The sequence below is a fragment of the Symphodus melops genome (assembly GCF_947650265.1).
Source record: "Symphodus melops genome assembly, chromosome: 9".
NCBI lineage: Eukaryota > Metazoa > Chordata > Actinopteri > Labriformes > Labridae > Symphodus > Symphodus melops.
In genome coordinates this window covers 19,770,490-19,792,517 of record NC_136699.1, presented here as the reverse complement: position 1 = coordinate 19,792,517, position 22,028 = coordinate 19,770,490, and the positions used below count along the sequence as shown (strand labels likewise).

Sequence of the window (22,028 nt, the reverse complement as noted above, 5' to 3'; positions counted from 1 at the left end):
ACAGGCTGCTGGTGGGGATGTGGAGGTTTTTTTTTTTTTTTTTACCGGCAGAACGCGAAAAGGGTCGTTGAACCAATTTAGCATTATTTTAGTGCCACAGAATATTTTAATAATTGATTGCTTATAGTATTTTACCAATTATATGAAAAACAAAGCTTTTAATGACTGTGTTGTTATGCATGATTGAGCCATAACTCCGACTCTGGTGATTTTGCTTCAGAGAATGGATATCCTGTATTGTACATGGTCCCTTTACTAATAAAAGTTAAATTAATTCATTTGCATTTAAACACACAGTATGGAAAAAACGTCACCAGGGGCTCTCAGTCAAAACACAATAAGAAAAGATGACGTCAAAGCTGGCTGGGAGTCATAGGAGTGATTTTCTCTGCTAATCCCCCGCCCCTTTCCCTCTGGGTGAAAACTAACCAGAGAACGAGAATATGTTTACTGACGATGTATCTAAGAAATATAAATGTGACATTTTTATCACAGCAGCACATACAGTATTAGTATGGCAGCTTTCTGTGGCAGCTCTCACTAGATTATGCAGCGGACTTTAACATAACATCCAGTGTTTCTCTGGCAAAGATCAACATTTCCTGTTTGTTTTGGCTGCTGCCGACAACACACGGACCAGTACAACTTACAGATTTTTCTAGTTTTGATAACTGTTGGAAAAATGAAGGTCACCTAAGTACTCAACAATAAAACATACATCGCATGGGTTCAGTCAAATTTGAATGAATCTACCTATTCTAATGTAAACATTAGCAACCAAATTCTACATATTGTACCTTTAAAGGGAAGGACGCCAGCACCGACAATCAGGAGAAAAATCTAAAAACAGCAGACTTGTGTCATAATTTTTCTTTGGTCTGACAAAACGGACCACAAGTTCATCCAGAGTTCACAGTAACACATCATTCATAATGTGAACAGTCAGTCTGTTAAACGTTTTAGATTTGATGAAAAGACAGCAACACACACACACACACACACACACACACACACACACACACACAGCAGATGTGGTGAAAATGTGTGAAAAACAATGCCATACATGATAACCACCTTTTCACATGCTCTGATAGACAAATGACGCTCAAAGCACACAATGTGTCAAAGAGAATTTCAGGGTTTTTAATTTGAACTTTAATGTTATCAGGATTTGAGCTTCTGTCAAACTCTTGAGGGTCCGAGCAGGGATACTGAGTGTACTGTAGGGATGTGCTGAAGCACATACCTGAATATTTCTCATGAATTTAGGAAATTATTAATTTATTCCCTGTCGGTGTAATGAGCTGCTTCGATAAAAATGTGTTGACCTTCGGAAAAATCCTAATCCTGCTGCTGGGTGTGTATCAAGTATTATGAACACTGATCCGTGACTACTGATCCCAAATTCATGTGTATCAGCCTTGAGCGGTGATACTGAACAATGTAATTCATGCTCATTGCTACAGTGTGTAAAAGCTGTGAACTCACTGAGAAAGTGTCTTCATTAGACATACTGTCTTTAATCTCCTACCTCGAGGGTTGTTGAGTGCAGCCTCAGTTGCCTTCCTGCCCTCTCCGCAGTGGCTCTGGTCAAAAGGTAGACACTGCTCCCCTGTCCCGGCCACCACCTCCAGGTTACGAGATGGATCTTTCGGCTGCCCGAGGTTCCTCACCCGGTAAACTCTGCGACTGCTGGTGTCAGACACGTAAAGAACCTCTCCCATTGGATCCATGGCCAGGTAGTACTTATGAGCAGGACTCGTGCTGGTGAGAGAAATGGACGATGTTCACAGCAGAAATAAAAACAAAAAAAACAGTTAGGACACAAAAATGGTCATGCACATTTTAAAGGCAGCAGTGTACATATTTTGTAATGACCTTGACATGAAAGTGACAAAACAATATTTGTTCAACTTAATTTTTTTTCCAAAATGATTCCTGTATTTGACGTGCGGAGCCTTGGAACGAGACACGTTTATTTCTGTCTCTTGACGAACTGTTTCATCACGTCAGCCTGTCAATCATGTCAGCTATGCACCTGATAACACCAGTCATTTATAACAAATCTAAACGGACGTGTTCACCCTAGTACAGTATGTGCCCATGAGAACAACAACTCATCAGACCTATGTCGTTTTTTTTGAAGCAGGCTTTAAACATGTTTATATATGGTGTGTTCACACTTGGTCAAGATGCACGTACAGATGTCTGTTTAGTCACAGTGACTTTCAAGCAGTTCATAAACTACTTTTTTTCTATTTAACAATCAATTTTGTATATCTTCCAGTTATTTAGACACCTAATATTTAGTTAATAAATAACAAAAACCACAGTAAAGGGAATTTTATTTCTAAACTTAATAGAACTTTAGCATCTTTTTTTTTGGTGAGGAAGTAATGGAGACCTTACATAAGTGCCACTTGACTGAGGAATAAAAACATACATTACATAATTCTCAACTCAACACATGCGTACAATAAAAAGGACAGGGAAAAAAATGTGCAAGGTGAGATTTCTTTTTCGAACCGCTTGTTTTTTGTGCATCTTAAATGTGCCCTTGTGTCAGACAGAGTTCAGGCACATTATGTAAATGTGTTTGCAGACTGGAGGAAGTAAAGAAAACATCATTTATGCCTTTTATAAATCTGACGAAGGCTGCTTTTTCTTTGTGCAGCTTTCCGTCATATTGTGCCTCTGTTGCACTGGTGTGCATTATGACAAGACTTTGAGACTTTCAGGACTTTTGCTAAACCTGCTTTTGGATTTTATTATACGTAATACTTATGTTATTTGACAATGACTGCGATGGGACATGGTCCAGAATACAACAAGCTGAAATGAGAGCAACAGGAAAAGATGATGCACAATAAGGGCGTGGGAAGATGACCAGAATAAAACCCAGAACATTCATACAGCTAAATTTGGCCTCAGAGAAATGAGCCATGGGGAGGTGTAATTGTCTATTGTTGTAGTTGCTATTGTTAGTTTATGAGAGGTGAGCGTGGACAAAACGTATAATGGTATGTGAGTCTATTCAGCGTAAGGCTCGAGATACAGCTTGTTGGGTAAAGGGAAAAAAAACATTGTATGGACTATCTACTTCTCATTGTGTTTTAATAAAAGTGCCTTTTGTCCTCAGTGTAAGCCTCAGGCTTAGGTTGGCACACAGTGAACGCTGACTTCATTTACCCTTATATTGACTGTAAGCTCCATACTGTACTTTGTGTAGGAGGGGGCCGACCCTGTGGGCATGAATCTGTGCAGAGAAGAGTTGACTCCATTCAGAACATATACACTGCAGTTCAGTAATTACATTAAACCTTTAAAGCTGTGTGTTGTTGTGCTGTGTAACTGAGACTCAAGCACTGTTGTGAAAAAAAATGAAACTGAAAGTGTATTCAAGTTTGAACACTTTAACTAACCGAGAGCCAAGCGTTCACTTTGTTGCGCGATATCTAATGTCAGCCAGGTCCTTCCTGCCGATTAAACTCAAAGACTGCCATTTGTCCTGCTTCTAAGTGAACAAAGGTGTTACAAGGGAAATAACAAGGTCAAGGAACAGATCTCACATGTCAAGTTTACCGAGGGTCTTTCTTAATCAAAAGAGCATTTATGTTACTCACAGACCTCAACGCGTTTATTTTTTAAGCTTACTAATAGGTTCCCATCGTTTCCTGTTTGCTTTTCACAGCAGTTTCGTGCTGTGAGAATATTCTGCCCCCACTAAGCCTTACACTCCAAAGAAAAAACTTCCCTCTGATACTAACCTGCATCTTCTCACAGCCCAGAAAGAAAAACACCGCAACACAGGCAAGCAGGCTGTCAGTCATCTCGTCCATTAAGTGCATAACTGTTTACAGAGCCCTGCACTGAACTGCACATACATAATTTAAACTTGATCCTAAGAGAGTTATTCACCGAGTTTCAAAGTGTGCCACTGCTCAGCGCTGAATATCGCATCTGTCGGGCCTCCACCTACCTAAAGCAGAGCATGGAGAATCTAACCGATTCCAATCCACTTCACCTTTCTTTTACTTATTTATATTCTTTAAATATGCCCATGCAGTGCAGAAATGAACTACAATGACTATCACAGCACAAACAACTCCGCTCCCACCTTCCTTCTTCCCTCAACACATAATAACAAAATAATGATCAGAGTTGATAGACACAGTAATTTCTGAATCGACCGTCTGGGCTCTTAGATAATACTGCATGGGACTTCCTCCCCTATTTGCTCGACTCCTCACTCAAACTCTTGAAGGGAAAGAACAGACAATGGTTTTGCAGTGAGTACATCCCATATTGTCTCCCTTTAGAGAGCACCTTGTTTTGAAGCCCTGTTGGCTGATAGGCACTTTGCTGGAAAGAATGTGGAGGGAACTAGCTTTGAAAGCTGAATATGGATGAATAATTAATGTATCTGACTTGGAAGAACAATAGTATAGAATGAAAAGAGAAACACTAACATGCTGCTAACAGTAAAAAGCTGCCGCGGGAGAAAAAAGGGGAGGAAGCAGGAAGTAAAGGAGAAACCTCCAGGGCGAGGAGAGGGCATTCAAAGTGCCTTCAGAAGAATCCAGTAGCTATGGGCGAAGACCACTGGTCCCAAGTGTTTCTGTTTCTAACATACCCTCCCGAGCTCAAAGATTTACTGTAGTACCACTTCACGTTCTTAATGTAGCCTTTGAAATGTTTTAAAGCGAAGATTAAGTACTAGTGAAAGTATAAAAACGTTATACAGTCAAACTTAGCCTCGTCTAACAAATGACCCTGCCTTTCTTTGGGACAGGCGTCGATAGACAACACAACTCATGCACACAAAAGTTGGGTAAGACTATGCAATTGTAAATTCATACCATAAGGTAGATTAAGTGCATAATAAATTAGAATGTCAATGAAAAGATCTGGGCGGCTGTGGCTCAGTGGAGTAGACTCAGTCGGCTCTCAACTGGAAGGTCAAGGGTTAGATCCCCAGCTCCTGCATACACATGTCCGATGTGTCCTCGGGCAAACACTTAACCCAAAACTGCTTCTGCAGCGGCGTGTGACTGGCTATTAGATAATTCTGATGGTCATTTTACATAGAGTAGCAGCCTCTGCCATCAGTGTGTGAATGTGTAGGTGTGACCTGCGGTGTAAAAACGCTTAGAGTCGTCTGAAGACTAGAAAAGCGCTTTACATGCTCGAGTCCAATTACCATTTAATTTGATCTTGCTTTGTAAGACAGCCCATTTATGCTAACCTGCGGCCCAGCGGGGGAGAGCGAGGGAGAGACCCCAGTTAATATAATGACTAACGTGTGCTGTGCTAGCCTACACAGCTGTATCTACAGATCAGAATGTCTGAAGTTTTGAGAAGATATAGATAAGTCGTACCGGTGTGTGTCTCATTATCATGATTATTTTGACAACTCCTGTTTATAAATGTCACTCATGCCATGCATCACTAGAATGCGACGACTCATGCCACTGATCCAGTTCTACCCACCACAGCAGCCACTAAGACACGCATCTTTTCAGCAGTCACTGACGAGGAAACAACACTGTTACCCGTCTTTTCACTTTGAAGCCATTAAGGAATGATTGTACTCTCCTGATCCAAGTATTTCCTCCTAAAACTGTACTGTACGCTGAATGATTTTGACTTTCAACACGTTTTGAAACGACAGCATGTTATCTGTTCTAAAGAGACCTTATCGGTGCTTGTAGTCTAAACGGTAAGAACAACATTGAATTTCCTCTGGATTTTATCTGAATAGGGGTTCAAGGCTGATTTAACAAATCTTTAAGGGCTTTTTAATGAAGCTTCTTTCGAACACTCCTTCTGTCTTGCTCACAAGTTCATTTTTATTTTGTGTGCCTTGCTGCTTCTTCTCCTTATTTTTAATCCACTAATGCATAAAAGCCCTTGACTGAGACATGCCCATATTTGTCAATATATATATTTTTTCAAAGTATTTGGTACATGGACTTGGCCTTTCTTTGAAATCTCACTGTGCACAGTAGATCATAATCAAGTAAACTATATAAACACTTGTAATCTACTAATCCTTTTTACCTTTGAGCTCAGTATTGATACTTTCTTCACAGACGATGGGGAACTGTTCGGTCTTTAGTCATCGTAACACTTCATACATCAGCTGTTTTGAACTGTTTTCTATGACATGGTGTTTATCTATTTAATATAGCTAACAGTTTCAATCGCTAATCGATTTGATTAAACCACATTCATATATATTCATTGCTTCAAGCTAACTTTGTCAAATATTTATCCATCACCTTGAGCTCAGCGAGAGAGCAATCATGTATCTATAGCGTTTATTAATATTTTAGAATTATGTCTCTATTAGCATGCTATAGGTGGCTGTGTGAACCTTTTGCTCACTTCCTCAAGTGACTGATTTTAACATTCAGCATTCAGGTGCAATATTTGACTCAATATATTTAACTATGTTGGTTAAAGCATTATTTCTATTTGGAAGAATTAGTTGAGCTACTTTCCGTATTTTCAGTTAGTCCCTGACAAAAGCAGGCTAACCCCCGAGGGTACAAGTCACCTTGGTTGGGAATCATGAGCTTTGGCTATAAAGGACACATTCATCATAATTTGTGCATGTTCACATTTTTTCCTCCTGAGGCAAAATGTATACACCCACCCATACTTAACAACCATAAACACCCTGTCAGGTAATCCTTTTTGCATGGTTAGAAACTTTGGCATCCTGGAGATACGACATCTTGAAAAATCCTCTCTCTTTCAAATCGGATAAACCCGTTCTGTCTCTCTCACAAAAACCCCCGAGCACACTTGCACAACCGGTTCGATATAACCGCTGATAGTGGAGGCACATGCCAATAGCAACGCACGCACGCACGCACACACACACACACACACACACACACACACACACACACACACACACACACACACACTCTCTTTCTCACACACACAGAAACACACACACACACACACACACACACACACTCTCTTTCTCACACACACAGAAACACACACACCCACACACACACACAGAGTCTATAACATCTGTCTAATCTCCTGTCGAACATGGTGTACAGAGCTCACATCACGACTAAGGCTCTGGGCCAGGGACGATGTCGAGGCCATACAGGGCCTCAGGCTTTCAGGCCAACTCAGAAAGAGAGTCAAGTTCCACATCCTCCTGACTCCCAGTAATCCTCTCAAACCATTTGATTTATTTCAAACTTTAACAAATTCATACACCCTAGCGAAATGTACATGATGTGACTGCAACATTGGTATGTACACATTGTTTTGGAAAAAAAGAAAATGTCATGCCAATGCGATTATATACATGCTATTCAAAATCAAAATGAAACACATTTCATGCAGGTATATAGAGGAGGTGTAAATGATCAATTCTCACCTGTGTCTGGTGTCCCGGTTCCTGATAAAGAGTGTTTGAAAAAGAGAAGGAGAAAAACAATCATTTTTGATTCAAACCAGTGCAGCTCAGAATTTCATCGACTATAGTGGCTCCATTTTTACTTCATTAAGTGAGATATTGGTTGATTTAGCCCTGCACATTGCTTCACATTAAATATTAACCTTAACAGGAAGCTTTTTGGCGTTTCCTCTCAGAGGACAAAAGAGTATCAAATACATACGCAAAGAAACCTCCATCTGAACCAGACATATTAGTCAGAGATAAAATAATAACAGAAAATGGGAGAGTAAAGCTACATAAGGACGAGGCTTTACAGGACAAATGACTGTGCACTCCCATCGAGATTCTACGCTTGACAAAATACAGAAAATAGAGGATGTAGTGCCTGCAGCGTGGTCGGAGATATCATCGTCTTAATCCACGGTGAAAAAAAAGCTATCTTTGTTTCTCACCAAAGACTTCCAGCCTCTCTCACATCCTAAAGAGGCAGATTGGGTTCTGTGATGTCTTAACCTTGTATCATCTGCTTTTCCAAGGTGATAAAACTTCAGAGTCTTTTCGTTTGAGATCAAACAGATCACATCAGCAGATGGCAACCAAGCCAATACCTTTACTAAACCATATCTGCTGAGCTCATTTATTTCAATTGTGCTCAAAACAATCACATGCTCCAAATCCCACTGCAGGAGATCCCTACCAACATCAGCGTTCTCTTATCACACTCTTAGGGTGCAGTCACACTAGGTAATCCGTACAAGCACGTTTGACCCCCAAAGTCCAGTTCTGTTTGAGAAGTGAGTGCTCCATAGCGTGCTCCAACAGGATACAGTGCACTTCCTTGGCCGTGGCACGGATGGAAGAGGTGCGCTTTGGCACGCTACAGTTTCTCATGCATGAAAACAAGCAGGAGTATGAAGAATAATCGATCCCTGCATCCATTATCGAGGAATCCTGATTCTTTGGCCACCTGGGCAACTGGGCCTAGTGTGAGTGCACCGTTTTTCAACACAATCATGAGACTCACTTGAGCTCCAGTATGGTTCTTGTGTATCCATCAGGATGGACCCTACGGATGAAGTTGAAGTCCCCCACGTAGAGTGAGCCGTCAGGGCCGCTAGCGAGAGCCACAGGGGCGAACAGCATCATGTCCCGAGCAGCCCCACTGCAGCTTGGACTGCAGGGGACGCTTCGGTAAAAACCATTCCCCATCACAGTGCTGATGACAGCAGGCTGCTGGGAGAGGAAGACGTTTTCTCCGTTCCCTTTGTGAAGGATTCCTGTGGAGACAGGGAGAGAATAAATAAACACAATCAGCATCTATTGTTGTTTGTTTGTGCAGGCTTTAATGATCAAAGTAGATGTTATTCTGTTAGTAGTATGTCCTGGCCTGCACTTATCTCTTTATTTATCTGCAAGGGAAATGTGCTTCATCGGCATTAAAGGGCTAAACATTACCCATTAGCATTCTGTCAGTTCTCACCACTGTGCATGTTGAGGGCGTGGTGTTTGTCCAGAGACCACCCTCCCAGGTTTGACGGGACCAGCTCAAATCCATGCATCAGGGCTGTCCTCCTCTCCCACTGGATAACGCCAGGACATGTCTCGTACTCGTAGCCGACAGAAACTAAAAAAAACAACACACAAATCACAAAGCTTGATATTTTCTGCAGTAACCGATTCTTTGTGTTCTGCGCCACAGGTGTGAACTTTAGAGTTCAATCAACTGGTCAGAAAGGTGTATTTAGACTTCAAAGTAATTGAGTTGCTGTCTTTAACCTAAATGGTCACCATGGTAACTCATGATGCAGCACATACAGCAAACTGCAGGATGTTTAAATAGTGCCATTATTTTACTTATTCCTTCTTTGATAGTATATCCTGTGAGTTATATTTTATAACATGAGAAAAACTGCTTTTTTTTGGACACTTGTTAAACCAACAACAAATAAAATTGCTGCTGCACCAAAAAGTGTATAGCAGTCAAATCTGCTGCATTCCCGTCTTTGTTCCCTCCGTTTCATTTTTTCCCTCAGTTAACATTAAATGTTAGCAACACTTCAGCTTTTAAAACGTAAAGTAGATCTTCCATACTTTGGATTGCAAAGACGAAACAGCCACTAAGAAAATAAAGGTTTGAAAAATGATGAGTCTTATATCTGATCAATTACTTTAATTTCACTTTGATTTGGTAGTGACTTTTGACTAATCCTCCTTTAGGATTAGACCATGTTTGATCTATTTGATATTCTTGGGTCATTGTAGCAATCATCTGTGTCTTTATGTTTGAGGTTTTAGCATTGAAGCAGCATTAAATAATAAAACATATTTCTCTCATAGTTATAGACGATTAACGTTAAAGGGTTTCTCTCTCACCTCATTTGCAGTAACGTTTTCTTTTAGCCTGAAGTCATAATGACTCGCTCCAAGCTTGTATCCAATAGCTAAAGCAAAGATGGCATGGGTACGCCCAGCTCACTTTGAAGTTGTTTTTTTTCCCCTCTCTGTATTTTACACTGAAAGTAAAAAAGAGTGTACACTACGCAGTGGTACATCTACGCAACTTGACGTGTACGCAGTCTTTACACAAAAGCACCCTCATAACTATACTGTACTGAGTGGGGAGAGGGATGAAAGGCCTGTAGCAAGACCTCATCATCAGTGTGTGTTTGTGAGAGATCAGTGAGAAGTGGAGGCGTAATCAGGAGGAGCCTGCCTTCATGGAGGAGCCCTAGAATTAGCTGCTTGGCCTCTTAGTTGTGTTGATACACTTTCCACTACAACTAACAACAGCTTCTTTTTTTTTCTTTTTGACTTGGCAAGATAAAAAATGTTGAGACAGAAATGAACCAGCTCAGACTTGGAGAGCGTTTAAAAGAAGTGAGTGACAAAGCAGTAGGAGGTCTTGACGATGTAAAAAACCCAACATTATACAGAATTAATATACAGTATATAGAGACGTCAATCTGAAACGCTGGCTTTATTCAGTGTTTGGAAGTTTTATCCTGACAGAAAAAATAACTTAAAATCAATCAACATGAAAATGAATGAGGAAATGAAACTACCAGAAACCAGCAGAAATAGTTCTTTTACACTGACACGCAAAACGACAGTACATGAAAATCAAAAAATGTAACAGAGTACATACAATAAAACATTCTACGTCTGTGTTGGTGTATGCTGATACGGCTTGTGTTGTTTATCTGCGGTACAGAGATATTTTATTGGCACATACAAAGTTGATACAGTAAAGTTTTGCAATATTAAATCAACTCATGTCCGCCAAGAATCGCAACTTCTTAAAATATTCACGGCACATATGCTTTATTAACTTCACTGAAGGGGTTGCAGAATTCATTTTGAACATGTTGCATTGTTAACAATGACTGCAGGTTTTCAGTCGCCCGCCCGATTGTGTGCAGTTCAGGTCGGTTCAGACTGATAAGACAACAGTTCAGATTGTGAGGTGCATGCAGACACGGGGTCTCACTTTGATCACAGTGTTGGTCAGTCTGGGGGTTGATGCTCAAGTGAGGTGAACGGACTCATTTTTTTCTAATTTGACAACAATTATTGTTGTATTATTATACAAGACAAAATGTCTGAAATCTGTCTTTTTAGCAGCTAAATACAACATTCACAAGGGAGAGGTAAACGTTTAACTTCACGCGTGAATTTATTCAAGCTTTAAACCATAAACAGCTGACCGCTGTGTTTTGAACTGTGATGATAGTTAGGGGGGGGTCTTTCTTTACGGTGCACATTACAATAAATAAAAAAAAATAGATATGTTTCTCATGCTGCACATATTTAGATGTTTTTAAGTTGGTGTTAATCTAAAGGGAAAACAAGTCTTTACATCTTTCCTAAAGTAGCCAACATAACTTTTAAATATGCTTCATATAAGCAGTAGAAGTTTGAATGAAGCACACTAAACTCGATAACATTTCCTAAATAAAGTTAGTGATATGCTGTACAATAAGGACAGCTTGACATGTCTGACACAAACTTGGGAGAAGAACAGTTGCTGCTGTCAGTCAGTGGTTGCACTGATCTTTCTTAACTTGCTTCATAGTAAATCAACACGCCTGTGAATTGGCAAGCACCCAGAGGGAGGCAGGGAGCAAAGTCAGCATATATACCAGCAGATGTGGTGGAATACGCAATGAGGGGCGCTCACGTTGTGTACCAGCTGAGGAGATTCCCTTTAACACAGAGAGAAACTCTCAGCAGGAACGCAGGCCCCGACTTAAATCTTCTGCTCAATGGGTACAATCAATAAAGTGATGGGGAGGGAAAGTAATGGGTAATTTGGGACACTGAGGATTGTTAAAGGGAAAAAGGAACCTTATAGTGTCAGAAAAAAAGTTCTTAGTTCTCCGAGTTCATTGAAAAGGTTCATTTGTTTCAATTTCGTGCACTCTGATAGGCTTGTGATGTCGTGTTTTCAGAGGACATACAGCAGCTTGGAGGAACTGGCTTCGTGTGTGTTATCGTTCTGGGATAAAATAAGACAAGTGGCAGACTAGTGTTGTGTCATTTCTAACTATTAAAGTCCCCCCTTCGCTCTTAAGAATCATGTCCCATGGTCCATTCTGAAGAAAATGCATTAAAGGTCTATAAATATGAAGCCATTAAAAGAAAGGACAATAACCTGACTTTATTTGCAGAACAAGGTGTTTTCAGGACAAAACGGGCGAAGCAATCTCAAAGGGAAAGTGTCAGTGTATCGAGAACTGTTCCACAGCCGAACATTGCTGTAGCTATATTTCATGAAACACACACATATATACGCACACTCTCTTACAGACAGAATGAATGCACATTCAATATCTCACAGGTGAAGGCTTTCATTCCCCCCTGCAGAAGCCTCAGGCAATGTGTTCGCCCAGCGCAAAAAAAAAAAGAAAAGAGCATGAGCTCCCTTCCTCTTACTCTCTGGCTCTGTGTGAGAACATGTAGGGTGTCTGTTTGCTCACACGTGTCAGCTTATGTGTGTCTGTCAATGTGTCATAGTGCCAACAAAGACAGGGAACCATTAACATTGGGAGTCAAGGGGCCAGTCGGAGCTTCAGGCAGAGGGAAACACAAAGGAAATATCCCTCTTAAATAACGTCTTATATAAAAATTGTTTTATCTCCTGTTTAAACGTGCTGGAGCGTTATTCTGTTTGGTTCAAGGGGAAAGAATTATAGATTTTGATGCTTAACATATACAAGAGGAAAGTGGTCTACTGAAGTACGTTTGCCTGACTAAACACCTTCACCTCAGGTGATAACCTGTCAATAGCAAACTACGGCCCAGAACATAATACAACACTAACTTTTGATCGTTTTAAAAATGAAAAATAATTTCATCTGCACTTCAACAAATGTATGTAGAATTTTTACACTTTATGTTTTTACTCACCTTGGAGGTTTTCCCTGTAAATCTGGTATTCTCTGTCATTTATAACCAGAATCTCTGTTTTGGTGTCACTTGGGCTCCCTGGCATTTCTTTTGCCTGTTTTGATAGGCTTTGTGAGGAGAGGGGCAATTGAAGGTTTCTAAAAGCGTACTCCACCCCTGATGACTAACAACGTGTCTCACACTCTTTTCAGAACAAGTCGGCAGCTCAACATGCATCTTCCATTGTATTTGATCGAAAAAGACTTTACTGACTTGTGACGTGTTTTGTGATGTGTTTGGTTGATTTGGCTTAACTTCCTGGCTCAGCAGCCAAAAGGCAGAGTTGGGAAGGACATCAGGAGAGTGACCCTTTCTGAAAAAGCTGCAGGTCAGTATGGAGTGCAGACCTTTCAGTCAGGGTTTCGGTAGACTGACTCCTCGTGGTCATTCAGTGGGCATGTTATGGGTCCACCTCAGTAGACTGACCACTTCAGCATCAATGCTAGCTTCTGGGTTTTGTGCAGTACGGTTTGAATGCATCATTTCAGGAAATGATGAGTCCGGTTTCGGGGAACAAACCTTGTGAAGTTCTGTATTATTTACTGAGCCATCATGCTTATCACATCTGAATCAGAGTGTCAATAACATGGGGACTTCAACATTGAATAAATTGGAGGAAGTAGGACCAAATATCAGCCGACCATGTGCATCTACTGACAACAGGTCTGAACAGTAAAGAGCACAGAGAGAAGGGACAGTCTACTGTCAGATTGTGTATAGCACTGATCTATTTGGAAGCACCTAGTGTTTACACCTGAGCTAATCAGGCCTCTCTCTCTACCTCACAGGCCTCCCCCAGATGGTTTTAGTTTTGCACTTCCCATCACTCCAGTCATTTCGGTTTTTTAATATGTTATTTTACTCTATTGATGATTTGGTGTTTTCACTCTGCTGGACATGCAACACATCGGAATACTCATGGACTTGGATATGCGCTGGCGGAGAGACGTCAGAGTAACGGAGCTGCCCCCGGAGCTGGAGTGTGTGTGTATGGGGGGGGATTTGGTTCCTTGCTCAAGGGCACCCCGGCAGTGCTCAGGAAGTGGTCTGGCACGTCTCCAGCTACTAGACAAATTTCCATGTCCATTCATACATCCATACATTGCATTCCTTTAAAAAAGAATTCACTTCCTTTAAAACTCGTTTCTTGTGCGATACCTTTCTTTGCCTCAAACTTTTTTTGTGACAGTCTAGAAAGTACTTATACCCCTGCTCATTCAGAAGACGGAAAAGAAGGACATCTCCAGACTACCTTCAGAAAATCTGTCGGTTGTTTTTCCTCAACTTTTTTTTTTACATGCATGCACTTTAGTTATTGCGTGCATGCACACATTCCGGACAGACCCAGCCTCCGGCTAAAGATACATTTCACACATGCCAGGAACTATAGTGAGGAAAAGATCAGGGGAAAACATGAGGGAAGAAAAAAGAACAAGTGAGAGCAGAAGCGAACAGGAGTGAAGTAACAGGGGAGATCAGAGGGAATGGGGGAAATAACAAGCAGAAGAGAAGAGAGGGTTCAGGAAAGGACAGATACACAGGAAAGGAAGGAGATGATAGAGAATGAAAAGCGGCGCGGGAGGGGGGAGAAGATGAGCGGGGGGGAGGTGGTTCAGCAAAGCAGGGCAAAAAAAAAAAAGAAAAACAGGATCGTTGGAGTTGAGAAGAGGTGAGAGATGAGGACAGAGCTGAAGCCGATGAAATGCAGCTCAAACAGATAAGGAGAGGAGGGTAAGGATCAGTGGGCGAGAGAAAGCCTCTGGATGGAGAGATGCAATCTTTGGGTGAGACCAAGCACTCAAGTGGACAAAGCTTCTGGTATGTCTGCGAGATACCTCAGTGCTTAAGAAAAGCTCTCCAACGACACCGTACAGTATGTCAACAACTGAGAGGTGAATACAGATAGAGGAGACGTGATATCTTAAATGACTTCTATGGCTTAAACCGTCTGATTATGCCATAATGAACCAAAAGGGCAAAAACAGGGACTTGTATATGCTGTTCTTTTCTTTTCTTTTGAAACAGGTGAAAGAGGAAATGAAGGAGATTAAACATCAGGCTACATTCACAGACTCAGTTCTGTCCGGAGTGCTACAGTATATCCCCTCTGTATCAGACCACAGTCTTAATGATAGTTACTCAACGATGTCTTGAACATTTCCCAAGTAGCCGAGGGGACAACATGTCCCTGTAAATCTCAGGAACACATCGTCTGGATGATGTCCAATCAGACTGAGTTGTACACAATTATCTCTAGACTTCAGTGCTGTTTTAAAGAATAGCTTCACATTTTGAGAATTGCAGTCATGGTTTAAACAGTGTATTTACTTCAAACAGGGACAGTGCACATTCATGAAAACAAAAATGTAAATATGCCCGATTATAGCCACAGGCTCGTTTCCATCTGTAGTCCTTTGGCAGGTTGGTGATAAACAGGTAAACAAAGTTAATAACAATAATTGCCAGTCTTAGCCCTGGGCAGCCTTAGACTTCGATCAGAGGGGAGAAGAAGACATTCCTCCAGGAGACGATGGTCAGAGCTGAACAGGATGGACTTTGCTTTCCTCACAATTAGTCTGTTCCTGATATCTGACAAGGACAGCTGCTGCAGTTATTTCACTGGCTGTTTTAACGATACTCGAAAGACCATTTTTGTCGTGCACTGAATGGTCACCATACCACGAGATCAAAGAAACAGGGTGAAGTCGACCAGGAAAGATCAGTAGAATAAAACCTTCAGTGTCTGGACCATGTTCAAAGTATTCAGTCTCTGCAGGACTGTGACGAGACCTCTACTGCCAGTCGCAACTCGCGCAGAGCTAAATGACAGACAGTCGAGGAGCAACAATTAACCCAACTCTGACAATTTTCCACCTGAAGAGTGATGACTGGCTTGAATACCTCCATTTTATCCATTCCTTAATATTTCAATAAGTTAATATAAGTCAAATTAAAGTTGTTGTATCTCAGGAATAGTATTAGGAAAACCTCCCTGCACTTTATGAACTCCAGAACAACATAACCAGAGCAGAAGTAGCTGTTCTGTCACGTAGGAGAATAAACTCAGTTACTTCCATCATGTGTAGCTGTTTCATGATGTCATGTCAAACATCATTAAATATCTTTACTTGACTTCAAGTTTGGCCGACGTTTTCTTTTATGATCAGTCAACATACTTTTAAAGTGTTAGGTGTATTTGGATGTCCATCATGGGATTGGAAAATGTACTGTGTGAATATTATATAGGATGGACTTTGGATTCGGTGATTCATGGTAATGAGGGCTCAATCTTTATGTCTAAGATGTTTACTCATGTTGCTCAAATATTCTTTCTGTGATTTTTTTTTTCCCTTTCAAATCGGACAGAGACAACTGAAAGACGCAGGATATGAAATCAGTAAAAAGATGTTGGATTATTTTATCTTATCTAAGATAAAGATTAATGGTGATGATATTTTTCGACCTACCTGTTGCATGAGTGAGGCCCCACACCTCCTGCCCATACACATCAGTCTTGTTCCAGACCAGTCTGTGGACCAAGCCAGGCCCAGCAGGGTACCATCGCTGGTACAAGCGACCCTGGACGGATGCGCGGACGTGCACCTTCGAGAGACCACCGAGCGGGGAGATGGGGGACGACGGGGAGGGAGGGGTTAGGAGAATGCGCAGCAGAGAGAGGTAGCCTGCAGCACGAGTGCTCAAATAGTTCATCTTCACAAAGGCTCCTGGGATTGAAACTTCTTCCTGCACCGCCTGGGGAGAACAAGATGGAGAGCAGAGTGAGAAATACAGGTGACAAAAAGAGGATTAACAAGAAATGAGAAGGAGAGGAATAATATAAAAAGGAAAGGTGATTTATTATGACTTTGTATTTATATAATGAGCTGATGAAAGAAGTGCCGGTGGCAGGTACAGGATGAAATCGCTCACAGAGTCAGGTGCTCTTCATCTACCGAAGATGCTTTAATAATAATTATAAAAAGGATCTTTAAACAATGCCTTGTATCTTTCTCTTCTCAAGAGGAACTATTTTTAACAGATGTCATTAACTTAGTAAACATAGTTACATGCTTTAGCAGCGTTTGTGCACTTGAATGCACCTTTTTATAAAACTCCTTCCAGGTTGAAGTTTTTCAGAAACTGTTTTGAGGTGTTTATGTGCCGCCGGGGAAAACAAAGTTTTGAGCTTGTAGCGTCACGCATTACGCCAGCTTCTCCTCCGTTTGACGTCACTGCAGTCACTTCTGTATACAAGAGATCAGCACCATAGAAGACATAAGTCAAATAGTGCTTCCACTATGTTAACGGGCAGAGGGGCCTGAATGGACGACTTTGCAGAAGAATGGCGACAAGATTTTGTTTTTGGCTAGGCTTGTTTGTTTTGAGTTTTCATGTAGACGAAGATGGTTTTGAGAATTTAGCGTGTTTGGACGGAATTATGTTTTGAAAAGGTGGAGGAAATCCTCAGTTTTAAAAAAAACACCCGCCTTCCTGTGGACTAGGCCTAATAGTCGAGCCCAGAGACATGCTCGACTCTCTGATCATCTGTTAATCAGCTCCTCTGACAAATTTGTTTTCATCCACTTTAATATCTTCTTGTCTAAAATCAGATCACATTTAATTTGGGGATTTACTTTTGTGAAATAACCTCCGAGATGAATATCGCGGCCGCATTTTCATCAAAGGGCATTCAGGCTTTGATTCCATTATCAACACAGGTGAACTCAGTCAGTTTCACTCAGCTCGCTGCGAACACTGAGTGCTGTTCCTCCCATTTTTTTGCTCGCTGCCTGTTTGTCCCGAGGTGTTATTTGTCACGAGGATGAAATGTTCCTTCATTGTGACGCTCTATTCATCCCAGTGCTGCTGATTTTTGTCAAATGAGCTTGATCTATGAAGCGAGGATGATGTGTTGTTGATGTGAGCAATACTATTTACAAGTCAAAACTTTGCTTTTGTGTGTCACAAAGGGATCTCGTGGCCACAGCACACTCGGATATGACATTTCTTGCTGCTGTGTGTCAAGGTAACACGAAATGGAATCTCAGTATACCAAGACTTTTAACGAGCACAGGATGAATTTTGTAACAGTGAAAAAAAATCTTTGGAGTCACATTGGAGGGCTTGTTTATAATCACAAGTCTGACCGCCTCATCTGACCTTCAACCACCTCATTTGCTAAGGTGGATGGAGTACAAATTTGCATTTCTTTTTCATTTTTTATTTACATGATGCAAATCTGAACCAGGCTGAATTTACAAACCCCTGTGAGACCGGGTAGGTTCGTCGTTCACCTGTTACAAATTGAGCCTGTGCTTCATACTAACCGCCTTTCATCTGTACAAACAAAGACGTGCATTGTTATCTGCCACACAAATCAAGTATTTTTGTACCTGCAGCTCGGGTACTGCTGGACCCTTCTCCGCACATGCGCCTGTATATCTTGGAAGCGGATAGGGCAGGACCAGCGGGTAGGGACTTAAGACGCTCCTGATGTCACATTTAGGAGGTTGAGCTTCTTCTCTGGACATGGTCACCTGATCGAGAACCAGGAAGTTGTTGTTAGGAGTCCAAATGGTGCGTGTCTGTGGCAGGAAGGGTGGGCGCTGGAACATCAGGGTCATCGACATCGCTCCCAAGGTCACTAGGTCAAAACTAGATTCATATTACAAAAAAGACCAAATTAGCTTTAAGCAGGCGGACCATAAGAGAAGCACATTTTCGTGAGTTGAGGCTGCGGGTGTCTTTACCTTCCATCCTGCCTGCTGATAGTGTAACCATACTCTGGATGCTGGGGGAAGGTAATGTTGACTCCCACAAGAGGAGAGCCGTCCTGCAAAGCCACGCCACCCCGTATCACAGCCACCCGACTGGAAAAACAAAGGCAGGAAGCATAGAGAGAGAGAGAGAGAGAGAGAGAGAGAGAGAGCAGAAGGGATAGAGGTGACAGGTTTACAATGATGGAGAACATAATCATTGTTTGGAGAGAGAGAGAGGCATATTGTGACGGGCTAGCCAAACGACCTTGTGCATGAAGAAAAAGGCAACCGGGTTTATTCCGCTCAGAATTCACTTCTTTCACGTGGAGAAATCTGCCAGAGATTGCCAGGATACAAGGACCATAAATATAGCCTCACCCACAGTAAAACCTTTCAACACCCTGTCATATAAAAACTAAAATCTCACATCATGTTTATATTACACTGACAGTGGTACCTGCAGCAAAAAGAGGCTGTGTTGTTCTTTAAATAGCCCTTAAGCTATCAGTCACATCGACTGTTTCCAAATATCCATCTTGATTTTGAAGGTAAAGTGTAAAATACACTGCTTAAATCGAGAATAATCGCTGAACTGGTCAAATAAAGACGGATTCAGACAGACGTGAGTTGACACACAGACACACACACACGCACACACGCACACACAGACTATCAGTTCTGTTTCATAAGAGGGATATATAAAGGATGAGATAGTTTCCCCGGTTGGCTGCATTGCCCCGTTTGTTACTCCTGTCCTGAAAGCTGCCATCGATTTCCCTTCTGAAAAGACAGCCACATAATTAATTAATTTGTTTATTCTGGAGGGGGGCGGACCAGGGGAGAAAAATGCACTTTGCCATATTCCAGGGGAGAATCCCTGTTTGTTTCTAAACTGAACTTTCTAGGTCATCCTTGTGTTGGTGAGCTGTTTTCTTTCTCTTCCTAGATTGGAGTAGGAGGATTCTGAAAAATTCATGTGACACCTCATGACTGGTGTAACTGAGTGATACATGAAGCATGAACATGTAACAAACAAAACTCGACAGTTGTAGCCTGATACAGATACTGAAGGACAAAGCGCACCCTGCTAATCTCCAGGGTAACATAGACTATGAAAGTCTTTATTCACATGCAAACACACACTCATTAAACAAATATCAAGTCATGGAGGATTCAGTGCAGTAACAGAGGTGTTTTCACTTCATTATCTCTTTCAACATGGTTTACATCAGGACAGCTCAAGGACACAGACGTAAAAAAAACCCAAACCCAAATACATGGCAGCATTGGCATGCGCACAGAACGTCAACGAGCACATACCTGGTATCAAAGGGCACGTCTCCCGGGAGAGAGTGTGTGGCTGCTTTGCCGAGGAGGAAGCGTATGCGGTGGTAAAAGCTGTGTGTGTGTGCGTTGGTGGGCGAGGGGGGCGTGGTGGGGGGCAGCTGGATCTGCTTCAACAGGGCCAGGGGGTCGGCTGAACCGTGACACAGAGGGTCGGAGCCGCAACTCAGCTGCTCACAACAGTCGGGATCGACGCAGTCCACCAGGCCGTCTGAGAGGCGCAAGGAGACAAAGATTAACACGAGAGAAGCCGAGATACGCACATTCATTCATCCCTCCCTCGCTGGGTTAGAGGAGCAGGTTGTTTTGAGGATGCTTGCATTACATGCTTGCCTTTTTAATTCTTTATTATGCAGATTTAATTACCTACTTTATAGATTTGAGTGAGTAAAGGGTATAAGAAGTTTAAATAAATTATAAAGGCCAGGGTACTGTATCTGTCTGCAGCGAAAAAAAAATCACTCAAAGAAAAATGCCAAGAAATCCTTTTGAGACGGCTGGCCGGTGAAAAACTCTTCAGGAGTAATCTAATCTACAGCAATAAGCTACTCATGCATCATCATTACAACAAGTATCAATCAAAAGCAATTCAGCAGAGGCCATCACCATACAATTAAAGCTTCTAGTGCTATAAATCAGACCTGAATCAGCAGCATTCTTTCAATGTGAACTTCGGAAGTCTGGCGTAAACAATGAGCTGCTCATACAAAGCCAGGCGGCAGGTAATAGGGGCCCGGCTGGCATTTGTGTTTCCTATTTCAAGCCTGTTTCTGAAAAGGCAGGAAACAGTGCTGACATTTAAATGCATCTGACCAGAGAGCGCAGAGCCAAAGGCCAACAATATTCTATTATAACCTCCTCCTACAAATGTAGCAGAGTACAATGCTTGATTTCCATAAGATACACTACTTTATTATTAATTGAACTTCTTAAACCATTGTCATTACAGGTGTGTCGCTGGTAATGCGAGCGTTCTTGTTAATTCCACCAAACAATGAAGCAGATTTTTTTTTTGACACAAGTAGCACCTATAAATATGTATGTGCAAGTGATTACTTTGCCTCGCGTGAGCAAAAAAAAAAAAAAAAAAAAAGTCAAGACAAAAGAACAATACTCCTTGCTCTCACCCAGGCAGAATAATTGAAACTCCCTCTTCAAAGTCCGTCTTTATTCTCTGATTGTTTGTGATAGCATCTTTCCATCTCTGTCTATCTTCAGAGGGAAAAAAGATTGCTGTGAGAGAAGCCTATGAGAGCCATCAGTATATCTGCCAATTAAGGGAGAAGGCCGAATATTGTGGCAGTAAATGATGGTTTTTGAAAGGCTCTGCAGAGAGGTAGGATGGAAAGATAAGAGAAGTGTAAATGGTCTCCATAAGGCTTTGTTAGTCATTCTCCAGCATAATCATCCCTAAGCTGAAAGGTTTAATACCTGCAGCACTGACACTAGAGACAGCTGATCAATATTCATGTAGCATTGCATTTCTATTTAACGCCATACAGGATGTATATTCCTCTTTGCATAAAGTGCCATATATATTTTAATGCATTTTTTTTGTTTGACAGAGAAATAGCTGTCCCTGCATCTACCCACTCTGTAACCTCAGCCCACTCAAACCGAGACACGGGAAATATAACGCCAAATCAACACTCTTGACATGTATTGAAAGGAAGCCTCGCATTTCATTGTCACCTCAATAGGAGACAGTCAATAGGCAACGGCTGAGGTATTCTGACTTTAGTTCAAATAATCGTCAAGCTATGTACACAGGGTCCTACACTTCCCATAATGCAACAACATAACAGTCTGTTAGACTCTCTATGCCAATTGTAAAGTAATTGTGTGAATATACATTTTGAGCGGGGGAAAGTTAATGTGCTTAATGTGCCACTCACAAGGGAAATGTAAAGGTAAAAAATGTAGATTTTAAACGTTCTAAAGTTACTCGTGTTTCCAGTACGTGAGTCTGGGCCTCCTCCGACTCCCATTATAAGTAGAGTGCGTTGAACACCACCACCCAAAGGTGGGCAGCACAAAGAGCGATCTGAATC

The 22,028-nt window shown here is 41.6% G+C and overlaps 1 protein-coding gene across 1 annotated transcript in view; it reads right to left on the bottom strand.

Annotated features, from left to right (window-relative positions):
- The window catches only part of tenm1 (teneurin transmembrane protein 1), a 163,722-nt gene that overhangs the window by 45,597 nt on the left and 96,097 nt on the right, over positions 1 to 22,028 (bottom strand). Inside the window, exons 15-22 of the mRNA XM_079352768.1 lie at positions 19,954 to 20,188; positions 18,625 to 18,744; positions 18,268 to 18,529; positions 16,342 to 16,627; positions 8,910 to 9,053; positions 8,454 to 8,706; positions 7,409 to 7,429; positions 1,532 to 1,764 (exon numbers count right to left, since the gene is read on the bottom strand). Of these exons, the coding sequence (XP_079208894.1) occupies positions 1,532 to 1,764; positions 7,409 to 7,429; positions 8,454 to 8,706; positions 8,910 to 9,053; positions 16,342 to 16,627; positions 18,268 to 18,529; positions 18,625 to 18,744; positions 19,954 to 20,188 (1,554 nt within the window). The remainder of the gene's footprint in view (positions 1 to 1,531; positions 1,765 to 7,408; positions 7,430 to 8,453; positions 8,707 to 8,909; positions 9,054 to 16,341; positions 16,628 to 18,267; positions 18,530 to 18,624; positions 18,745 to 19,953; positions 20,189 to 22,028) is intronic.